The 11,567-nt window shown below is 45.9% G+C and overlaps 1 protein-coding gene across 1 annotated transcript; it reads left to right on the top strand.

The window, feature by feature from the left end:
• Positions 1 to 2,481: 2,481 nt before the first annotated feature.
• Positions 2,482 to 10,945, top strand: Pgam1 (phosphoglycerate mutase 1). The gene is made up of 4 exons (XM_003479766.5): positions 2,482 to 2,728; positions 6,983 to 7,257; positions 8,488 to 8,668; positions 9,840 to 10,945. Exons 1-4 carry the CDS (start codon positions 2,590 to 2,592, stop codon positions 10,007 to 10,009), a joined length of 765 nt encoding a protein of 254 aa, XP_003479814.1. The 5' UTR covers positions 2,482 to 2,589; the 3' UTR covers positions 10,010 to 10,945.
• Positions 10,946 to 11,567: the final 622 nt, after the last annotated feature.

Raw genomic sequence — 11,567 nt, 5'->3', positions numbered from 1 at the left:
CAAGATAAACACAGAATAGGCTGGGTGTGGTGGCACAGACATGTAATCCCCACATTTCAGAGGCTGAGGCAGGAGGATCACTGTAAATTCAAGGCCAGCCTGGCTACATAGTAATTTCTTTTTGTTTGTTTGGTTTTTTTTTGGTCTTTTTTCATTTTTATCAGTACCGGGGATCGAACTCAGGACTGTCTGCTTGCAAGGCAGGCCCTTATGCTGCTGAGCTAAATCCCCAGCCTCTGCTACATAGTAATTTCAAGACCAGCCTGAACTGCATAGTGAAACACTGTCTCAAAAACATTAAAAAAAAAGATAAAGACTGAATGACTAGGTCTACATGCCTCTCTGAAAGATAAGAAATAAATTGAAGATTGTACTATAACTGGCATTACCTAGTCCAATAAAACCTAGATAGATATCAGTCATCTAGGTGGGTGACCAGGACCTCCTGATCCATCTCTTCCTAAAATGGGCCTTGCTCTTTTTATGTACACTTGCTATGTGACTTATTTCTTCATTGGATCAATATTATCTAAGTGGCTACACTTGTAATCTTATTGGTTGATAATAATTTTGACCAACATTGTATCCGTCTTGTGATTTTGCTCTAGAAAAATATCTGACACTCAAAGGGGAAAGGTTACTTAGCTCACAGTTTGTGGGGGTTTCAGTTCATAATTAGCTGGCTCCAAGGAAGGGTGATGTGGCAGAAGACCATCAGTTCATGGGGTGGGAGAGGTGGTAAGAGTTATGAGCAACAGGAGCAAAAGGGAGGAAAACAGAAGATTCAGTCCTTTATATTGTATAGGTCACATCCATCCTACAGAGGGTGTAGCACTCACACCCATAATCTCAGCATTGGACCATGAATCAATCACAAATTCTAGAAGCCTGCCTCTATTACTGCATGAAGGTTTGGGAGGGGCGAATCCAGACACAAACCATAACAATTCATTCCTTGATTTTTGGGAACACAAATTTGGCCTATCTGACATTAGCAGGTTGGGAGTTATTTCATTTATATCATAATCACTTGCTTCAGAAGGTCATGAAGACAGGAGGATTGAAGGTGTGAAAGTTTAGGAGCACTTACAAGGATATTTGGAATGGAGCTGGTGCTATTTCAGTGCATGGTAGTGTTAAAAACTAGGTTCTGTTAAGACATAGCACACAAGGGCTAGGGATTTAGCTCAGCGGCATAAGCACCTGCCTTGCAAGCAGGCGGTCGTGAGTTCGATCCCCGGTACCGATAAAAATGAAAAGGACAAAAAAAAAAAAAAAAAAAAAAAAAAGACATAGCACACAGCAGGAAAATGAACTGTTAAAGGTGGCTGTTATTTGCCCTCTGCTCTCCATAAAAGGCAGGGATGGCCACAGTTAACCCATCTTTGGCTTTAGCCCTTGATTTGGTCCATGTTTCCTGCTCATTAGAGCAGCTAGATTAAAATTAACCAGGGGTCGGAGAACTGGAAAGAGAAAGCCATCCATGAAGGCAGATATTTAAACTGCTGATTGGGCAAGAGATACAAGCACTGACTCAAATTTGCTCCTTCCCATAATGTCTGCAGGGCCTTGGGTTTTGCCTAGTCCTTGGAGGAGGAAGTTTGAAGTTGAGGTGTATAAAAGCTTGGGAAACTGGGAGTCAACAGTCCGGTGTCAGATACAGAGCAGGGCTTTGGAATCACCAGACAGGATCGGCATTTGCTAAAACAGGAGTACACAGCAGGGTCTTACTGAAATGAAATAGCAAGAGGAATAATCCGTGAGCATTTCCACACAGTACCAGGAAAACTCATTCCATTTTACAGATGAGGCTGAGAAATGTTTCTCGACCTACCCGAGACACAACAAACAAAATGAGCCGGGCGTGGCAAACGCCTGTAATCCCAGCGCTGGGGAGCCTGAGCTACATAGTCAATTCAAGGCCAGCATGAGCTACATTGTGAATTCAAGGCCATTCTGGGCTAGATAGCAAGACTCTATTCCAAAAAACAAATAAAAATGGGGGCTGGGGATTTAGCTCAGCGGCATAAGCGCCTGCCCTGCAAGCAAGCAGTTGTGAGTTCGATCCCTGGTACCGATAAAAATGAGAAAGACGAAAAAAAAAAATAACAAATAAAAATGGAAAGACTAACATTCGATGGAAGGTGCATTAAATTGCGTAGCGGTGAGTCCTGGCGCGGCTAAGAGCTCTATAGGTTAAAAGTCAGGGATTAAGGGATCCTGAACTTCGCAGCAGGGCACAGCTGGGCGCTCTTTTAACGTGAAGCTTGGGAGCTCCACTTTGCCGCGCGCTTACGTGCGCTCCGTGACCGCCGCACCGGACGCGGGGCTGCCAGTGGCGAGCACATGCGCCTTGGCGTCCCTGGGCGCTTCCTCCCCACCCCTGGCAGTCGCAGCGCCAGCACGGAGCGCATGCGCACATTGGGCGGGCAAAGGGAAGTCCTAGAGAGTGGAAAGATTTGGTGGGAGAAAGCGCGCGGGAGCCGGGCAGGGGGTGGTAGCGCGCATGCGCGACCGGGTGTGGGGCGGGCGGATTGCCACCAGAATCTCAGCCCGCTGCAGTCTGCACTGCATCCCTAACTCGTCGCCATGGCCGCCTATAAGCTGGTGCTGATCCGGCACGGCGAGAGCGCCTGGAACCTGGAGAACCGCTTCAGCGGTTGGTACGATGCGGACCTGAGCCCGGCGGGCCACGAGGAGGCGAAGCGCGGCGGGCAGGCGCTGCGAGGTACGGGCGAGCCGGCCGCGAGCGGCAGTGTGGAGGGCCTGGCTTGCGGCCTCTAGGCCCCCCGGCTGGCATCCGCGCCTTCGGGAGGGCGGTCTGGGAGGTGGCTTTCCATCATCTTAGTTCACTGTTGGCGGAGGTGGGCGCAAGCGGGGGACTCGACTTGCTCAAGGTCACGTACTGGTGTGGGAGGCCGGCAAGAGGACTGGGCCGGCGCAGCCCATTGAACGGTTCAAGACGCCGCCTAGCGAAATTTTCCCCAGTTAGTGTGAGCGTTCACCAACTCCGACACGCAAGGAGCCACCTGTGGTGGCCAGACCTTTTTAGGGTCCCTCCCGTAGTACCTAAGAGCGGTAGTATCCAAGCCTTCTCAGGTTGCTGCGGATCCCAGCGAAGGCGCAGGCCACGTGCACATGCTCGTACCCTGCGGTGGGGGCAGCGACACTTCAGAACATCTAGAAATACTTATGTTTGTGTGTAGGACTTTGCAGATCTGCAGCATGCTGCAAATACTGCGTCCAGAATGCATCCACAGGTGTAACGGAGTAAATCAATGAAAGATTAGAGTTCGTGCTTTTTTTTTTTTTTTTGTATGTTTACCGGTACCAGGGATCAAACTCAGGACCACACACTTGCAAGGCAGGCGCTTATGCCGCTGAACTAAATCCCCAGCCCCGAGTTTGTTCTTTTTACAACCCCGTACAATGGACATATCTTCCCATTCCTCCCAGGCCACCTTTTATGACTGGGAATAGTGAGACTTGGAAACTTGATTTGCTCAAAATCATATCTACTCATTTCTCGTCCAGTGTTCTTGCTCTATTTCTGGGTGGAGTGCCATGTAGGTGTGAGCATGGTGGTGGGCTGTTGGCCGGGGACAGAAGCTGGGCAAAAGGTGGAAGTGGCTGAGATAATGCTAGTCTGTTTGCTTATCCAGTCTTGCCCCGGAGACTGACTGTTCTGTGATTTTGGAATGCTAATAAGGACGCATTCTTTGCTGCTGGCAATTCAGTAGTTCCTAGGTTGAAAAGCTGCTTCCACTGATTATTAGGGTAGATCCTGTTCTGCTCCCTCTTAACCTCTGGAAACAGGAGGAGCCTCATAAAAAGGTTGGTGCTTGGTTGGTGTGGCACTAATATTTGGACCCAGATTGTCTTAGAAACCCTGGGGATGTACTCCTGTTGGCGGGGGTGAATGTATATGCTTTGGGATGGCCATTTGTAACCTCATACCATCTAGGAGAGATCTAGAAACACACTGGTAAAGGAGGCCATTTTCTTTAGCTCTGCCAGGAAGAACTGTATGGGTCTGTCGTGGACCCTGGTGCCTAGCCCAGTACATACAGTTCTCTAAGATGATCAAGTGGTTGGTTAAACAGGTGGCCTCTGTAAAACAACAGACCTCATTTCAATTTTAAAATAAATATTGGTAGCATTAAGTTTTAGAAAATCAAACGTAAATTTTTCATATACATATATATTATGGGTATCACTGATGCTTAAAGGAAGACTAAAAGCAAAAGCTGACTGAAGACCTTTATGAAGCTAAAAAATCTCAGATGTATAGTAATCAGTGCTTCAACTGATAAGGATTTGTACAGTATTGAATCTGATTTTAGGAAGATGTGAAAACAGTTTTGCCCTGTGACCTTAAGGCTGAGAAAGGGAGGATTTCCCAGGAGGGAAAGTGGGTTCCACACCTGTGTCCACCCCATCCCAGCTATTACTTTTTCAGGGGGTTACCGGGAATTGAAATCAGGACCTCAAAGTTGCCAGGCAGGTGCTGCACCACTGAGCTACATGCCCAGCCATTTGATGAGCAAGCTAAAGAAAGAAGCTTTCTGCTCCTGTCTTTCAGGGTTCTGTATCAAGAGTCCTGTGGAGAATGGTTTTTCTCCTTGGGGACTATGTGTGCATCCAAAGTGAGACATTGCATCGCAAGTGGAAATACGTAGTTTTTCATCATGGGAGTTGAGGCTTGCACTATGGGTATTCTCCAGTGACTCAGCCCTTTGCTGAGGAGCCATTCCTCCTCTGTGGTTAGGGAGGTGACTCTAACCAAGTATAGATGGATTGTCATGAGGCTCAGTAATGGAACCTGTCTTTACTTTTGTGGTAAATCCCTCTCCCCGCTTTGGTTGGTTTATAGTAGCTTCATTCTCACTGAATGACTGACAGGGAATTCACATTTCACTTATTATTGCAAACCTCAGAATGAAGCAGTACCCAGCAGAGTTTGTGCTGAATTTTGAAGAGGGCCTTGAGTTTTTGCCTGGCTCACTGCACAGGAATGGTCCATATCCTAGTTTAGGAGGGAGGGAGAATAATCTTTCATGAAAAAGACTGATTCACTGTAATCTATTGGTTGGGCCAGCATAACTCCTCATTACCTCTCTCCACAACTGCCATGTATGAAGGAGGCATTGATGAGAAATTTGATAAAGGAATCAGATTGCCAGCATTTGCTTTTTTCAATGAATGGCTTCTAAATTTGATTTAACACTTGAGTTAAAGGTGGTATGTTTCCCTGAAGGAATAGACTGGCACTTTGGCTATGATAAAGATGGGTCATGGATTAGGAACTTTAACGCTCCTTAATGAAAATACAATTTCTGAAGTTTATTGGCATCCTCCAAGAGCTCTTGGTGTGTCCTGATTGTTGGGATTTTAAAATAACTTTTTGGTTTTTTTTTTTTGGTCTTGTTGTGGCCCTGAACTCCCTATGGATCCCGGAATGACTTCAAACTCAGCAGTGATCCTCTTGCCTCAGCCTCTGAAGTGCTGGGTTGCAGGTGTGTGCCACCATGCCCAACAAAAAGTTCCATTTTTCTCAGACTGGAAGTCTAGAAAATAGCTATCAAGCCGGGCGTGGTGGCTCACACCTGTAATCCCAGCACTCAAAAGGCTGAGGTGGGAGGATCCTTGCCAGTTCGAGACCAGCCTGGGCTACAAAATGAGCTGAAGGCCAGCCTGAACTGCACAGCGAGACCCCGTCTCAAAAAAGACCAAAAAACAGAAAGAAAATAGCTATCAAAAGTGACAGCTTTAATTGTGTGCCAAGTGTGGGACATACACCTATAGTTCCAGTACCCTGGGAGGTTGAGACAGGATTACAAGTTCTAGCCCAGCATGGGCAATTTAGCAGTTTAGGGAGACCCTGTCATTTAAAAGGGTTGGGGATGTAGCTCAGTGAAAAGGTCCTGTGTCAATCACCAGTACCACAAAAAGAGGGGAAAGTAGCTGGAGATGGTGGTAAAGAGTTGGATTTTGAAATCACAGTCTGGGGTATGATTTTGGATAATCTGTTGAACTCTCACATCTTTATTTTCCTCATTTGGTAAAATGGGTTGTAAGGAATGTAACTTCACGGAATTGCTGTGAAGACTTAAGTAACATGTACAAAGAAAGTACTTAGTTCAATGCTTGACCAATGGTAAGTCCTCTAGGAATGTCAGTTATTTAAGAAGAAAACTGAGTTTTTAGGGTTCTTTTTTCTACATAAGTGAAAAAGAAATTCTTAAAATGTTTGTTTAAGCCGCTGGGCATGGTGGCTCATGCCTATAATCCCAGCACTCAGGAGGCTGAGGCAGGAGAATTGTGAGTTTGAGTGAGACCAGTATAGGCTACAAAGCAGCTCAAGGCCAGCCTGAACTGCCTAGTGAGACCCTGTCTCAAAAAACATTCTGTGAATTGGTATAAGCAGCACAAGTCTCAGGTCAACTGGTGCATTTAGGCCTTGGGATGGGTGAATTATTGGGGAACCACTATTACTGTAACATAATTCAACAAATTTTATCTTCTTGAAGGCAGAACATTATAATTACTTAAAGAATATACTAAAGTGAGCTGGGCATGGTGGCTCATGCCTGTAATCCCAGCATTCGGGAGGCTGAGGAGGGACAATCGTTGACTCCAGCCGGGGCTATAAAGTGAGCTTAAGGCCAGCCTGAACTGCATAGCGAAACCCCATTGCAAAAAAGAAAGAAAAAGAATAAGAATACACATAAGAAAACATTTGGCCAAATAATCTCCATTTGGACTATCTGTGGAAGATTTTTTTTTTTTAAGAAGAGGTTTAGCTTGACTCATGTTTCAGAAATTTCAGTCCTTGTATGTTGGCAGCATGGCAGAAAGATATGCAGAGGAGAGCAGCTCAAGTCATGGCTGCCGGGAAGCAGAGAACCTGGGTAAGACTTGTAAAAATATCTGGCTGAGAATGGACTTCGTTAGCTTATCACTTTTAACCTTCAATTTACAGATGCTGGCTATGAGTTTGACATCTGCTTCACCTCAGTGCAGAAAAGAGCGATCCGAACCCTCTGGACAGTGCTGGATGCCATTGACCAGATGTGGGTGCCGGTGGTGAGAACCTGGCGTCTCAACGAGCGGCACTATGGGGGTCTGACTGGCCTTAATAAAGCCGAAACTGCTGCCAAGCATGGTGAGGCTCAGGTGAAGATCTGGAGGCGCTCCTATGATGTCCCGCCACCTCCGATGGAACCTGATCATCCCTTCTACAGCAACATCAGCAAGGTGTGAGCAAAACTGGGCCCAGTCACTCTTCCAGGATCAGGGCTTAGAATCCGAGCTTTACTCTAACTTTTCATGTATTCCCACTGCTCTTGTAATTTATGATAAAAAAGTTAGTGTGCCTTATTTTATCCATTTATGTATTTATTTTTGAGACAGGGTCTGTTCAGGCTGGTCTGGAGTGAGGTAGCTCAGACTGGCTGTGAACTTGTGGCAGGCTCTTCATATGTAATCCAGGCTGAACTCACTGTGTAGCTCAAGCTAGCCTTGAACTCAACAGCAGTCTTCCTGCCTCAGCTGGGATTATAACCATGAGCCAGTGGCCTAGCCAGCCTCTGAAGTAGCTGGAATTAGAGAGATGTACCACTGTGACTGGCTTCTATCTCCATTGTTGTCTTTTGTAAAATCCACCCATAGCCTCTGCAAGTTAAAGTGGATTGGAAGGAACTATGTCACATGATTTCTGCCTTTTCTAAATTACATTTCTTTCTTTCTTTCTATTTTTTTTTTTTTTTTCTTTTTGAGACAGGGTCTTGCTATGCAGTTCAGATTGGACTTGAGCTCACTTTGTAGCCCAGGCTGGTCTGGAACTCGCAACAATCCTCCTGCCTCAGCCTCCCGAGTGCTGGGATTATAGGCATGAGCCACCATGCCCGGCTCTTAAATTACGTTTCTTTTGAAACAGGGCCTTAGTACAGGCTGGCCTCAAACTATAGTGATCTCCTGACTCTGCCTCTTGTTCTCTTTTTTTTTTCTGAGACCCAGTGTCATTTTGTAGACCAGAGTGGCCTTGAATTTATGGCAGTCCTGATTCACTCAGCCTTACAAGTGCTGGGATTACAGGTGTGCACCCACCACACCTGGCTTATAATTCTTTTGAATTGGGTAATGAGGGAGGAAGAGGCAGGATTTTCCCAAGCCCTCAGCTACGTTCTGGGTCCTTGTGAGAAGCCTGTACCATTAACCCAGTCTCTTACAGAGATGAGGAACCACAGAACTGAAAGACTCTGAAACCATTTAACAGACAGAAGTCAGGGATGGTGGTGCATGCTTCTGAGGCTGAGGCAAGAGGATCATGAATTTAGGGTCATTCTGGGCTGCCTAGAGAATTCAGAGCCAGCCTGGATTATATGGCAAGACCTTGTGTCAACAAAACCAAAGAAAAAGTATGCAACCAAAAAACTAAAACAAATGCAATCACTCATAACTGGTGAACTTGAAATTTGCTTTTAGGATCGTAGGTATGCAGACCTTACTGAAGATCAGCTGCCTTCCTGTGAGAGTCTGAAAGACACCATCGCCAGAGCTCTGCCTTTCTGGAATGAAGAGATTGTTCCCCAGATCAAGGAGGGGAAGAGAGTGCTGATTGCAGCTCACGGCAACAGCCTCCGGGGTATAGTCAAGCATCTGGAAGGTACGTGCTGTTTTCCAGGGAGGCCTTCAAGGATGGATAAAACAGATCTGCCACTGATAAAGGGTTTATTTAGTATGAAGGTGATGTCCAGCAAAGGGCTGACACACTGATAGCCTGAGACATTCTGGGATTGGCACCTAGTCAAAAAACACCATATTCTTTATTTTTTTTTTTGTCTTTTTCTTTTTTATTGGTACCAGGGATCGAACTTACGACTGCCTGCTTGCAAGGCAGGCGCTTATGCCGCTGAGCTAAATCCCCAGCCCCTAAAACACCATATTCTTAAAGTGTAGTCTGCAAATCTGGGTGTGGTGGTACATGTCTGCAATCCCAGCATTTGGGAGGCTGAGGCAGGAGGATTGCCAACACAATTTCTGGGCCAGCCTGAACTACATAGTGAGATCCTGTCTCAGTGGCCACCTCCCACCCCCCAAAAATGTGGTAGTCTGCAGAAGTGACAGCTGGCCCTCCTGAAAGCTTGTAAGTATTCAGGACCTGAGGTTCTTTTCCAAAATTGGCGTATGTTTCCCAAGAATTGGGATGCCTTCCTCTACACTGGGACTGCCAGCTGAAACTGCTGATAAATTCCTCAGTTACAGTCTGGTTTAAATTCCCACATAAGTTTTGCTTTACATCTTAAGTTACTTCATTCCTGAAGATTTAGGGGTCCAGAAGTGGCAGATGATTGTATCATGTAGAGATTGTATAGTCCCTCATATTGCAGGATGTGTGCAGACCTTCTGGGACCTCTGTGTGGCCTCTGGGTCCCACTTTGGTAGGGATAGCTGTGCTCTAACCCTTTGTGTAGTTTGTTGGTGGCCCATCTTAGAATCTTGGATATTTCCTTCTTTTTTTTTTTTGAGACAGGGTCTCATTATGCAGTTCAGGCTGGTCTTGAGTTCACTTTGTAGCCCAGGCTGGTCTCTGAGTGCTAGGATTTCAGGCAAGTGCTACCATGGCCAGCTTCCTTTGTTACTTTGCAGTTTGGTGGCTAGAGAAATTAGGTCTAGGGGTCATTCTTTGTGGGGTGGGTCTGCGTACACAGATTGTAACTATTATATTTGTAAGGGTGTCTGGTTTTAATTCCTTTGATGCATAAGGGATAAAGAGTAAACCCAGAAGGGCAATGTGGATTCACACCTGTGTGGCTGATTGTGGTGTTTATTTCTAGGTCTTTCTGAAGAAGCGATCATGGAGCTGAACCTGCCCACTGGTATTCCCATTGTCTACGAATTGGATAAGAACTTAAAGCCCATCAAGCCCATGCAGTTCCTAGGGGATGAAGAGACCGTGCGTAAAGCAATGGAAGCTGTGGCTGCCCAGGGCAAGGCCAAGAAGTGAGGATTACCAGGCAGCCTACTACCCCGCCCAGCTATTCCTCCACCTCTCCCCTGCACCTGTCACTCTGACCACACCTGTAGGCATCCCGTGTTGTAGTTACGGATGAGGACCAATGGCTCCCATTTTCACTTTAGCATTTTGGCTCCCGCACCCCCTTACTTGATAGAATCTAGTCAGAATAGTACCTCTAGGACACAAGCTCTCAGTCCAAGCCCAGGGAAGGCTCTTCTTATCCAGGAGAGTTGAGAGGTAGTTACTGTTTTTCCCTAGTGTTTCTGCTTTGTTTACTAAGGACCTCCTTGAGCAGGGGACAGGGATGGACCATGCCAAGGTGTGATGATGAGGAGAGGCTAGAGAGCACACTGTGCTCCCAGGGGCCAGTCCTGTACTCTTTGACAGTCAGGTCACCGTCAGCAAGCTCTCCTCATTCCAGTGGGAGAGAATGAAACCTGCATGGTTTTTTTCCAGTGGGAGAGAATGAAACCTGCATGGTGATTAAAAAGTAATTTCCTTTCTCACCCCAGAGGAGCTGGCTCCAGAAGGTTGGGATTAGTCCTGAATTACGTTTATGTGTTGTTTTTCTCCAAAAGAAAAATTATACATCTAAACAAAAACCCTTCTGTGGCTTTTAGTTGTGGTTGAATAGGTCCACATGTAGACACCAGAAAATAAGCCATCCCTCACACCAGTACAGGATAAATTCTGCCTCTCTGGGTAGGAGTGCATCCTGCTGTGTATCTTAGGGTCCCTGCCTTGTTTTGGTGGCAGTGAAAATGCCTCTTGACAATGTCTAAATGTGTCTCAGTATGTTCAGTTTCTGAATCATGTTCCAGTTGGCTTGGCCCTGCTACATGGGGCTAGTACACATTTTGAGCATAACTGTAAGTAATTAAGTCTTTTTTCCAGATCAGTATAATAAAGGAGTGATGTGCAATATTTTCCTGTGTAGTGTGTTATATTTGCCATCCAAAGAACTCTTAGCATTCAACTTGAAATGTTTATGACATACTCAAGCTCCGCAGGAGAGATTTATAGTTTTATAATCATTATATCCTGAAAGCACTTGAGTTTCTAGGATTTTCTGTTCCTTACAATACAGTTTTTGTTTAGATTTTTGAGAGAGTCTCACTATGCAGTTCAGACTTAATCTTTGAACTTACTTTGTAACCCAGGCTGGCCTCACATTCACAGCAATCTTCTCAGCCTCTCAAGTTCTGGAATTACAGGTGTGCACCAGACCAAGCAAATTTAGGATTAGCAATCTGTCCTTTCAAAGTTCTCTCTTCGGGCATGCTCAGTCAGTTATAAGAATACTTAAGATAATAAAAGTGTGTTAGTGATGCTGGGACTGAATAGTTGACTTCCACATGCCAGGCAAGTGCCCTACCACTGAGCTATATCCCCAGCCCTTTGTATTTTTTTTTGCAGTACCAGGGGATCGAACAACTGACCCCACGCTTGCCAGGCAGGTGCTTATGCTACTAAGCTAAATCCCCAGCCCCTCTCGGTATTTTTGCAGTGCTGGTGATGAAACTCGGGATGTTATAGCCCTTTTTGA

The sequence above is a fragment of the Cavia porcellus genome, unplaced genomic scaffold, assembly GCF_034190915.1.
Source record: "Cavia porcellus strain 051 isolate PalLab524CR breed Dunkin Hartley unplaced genomic scaffold, mCavPor4.1 scaffold_2, whole genome shotgun sequence".
Classification (NCBI taxonomy): Eukaryota; Metazoa; Chordata; class Mammalia; order Rodentia; family Caviidae; genus Cavia; species Cavia porcellus.
The sequence above is the reverse complement of the archived record's forward strand: the minus strand, read 5'-3'. Positions and strand labels throughout refer to the sequence as shown.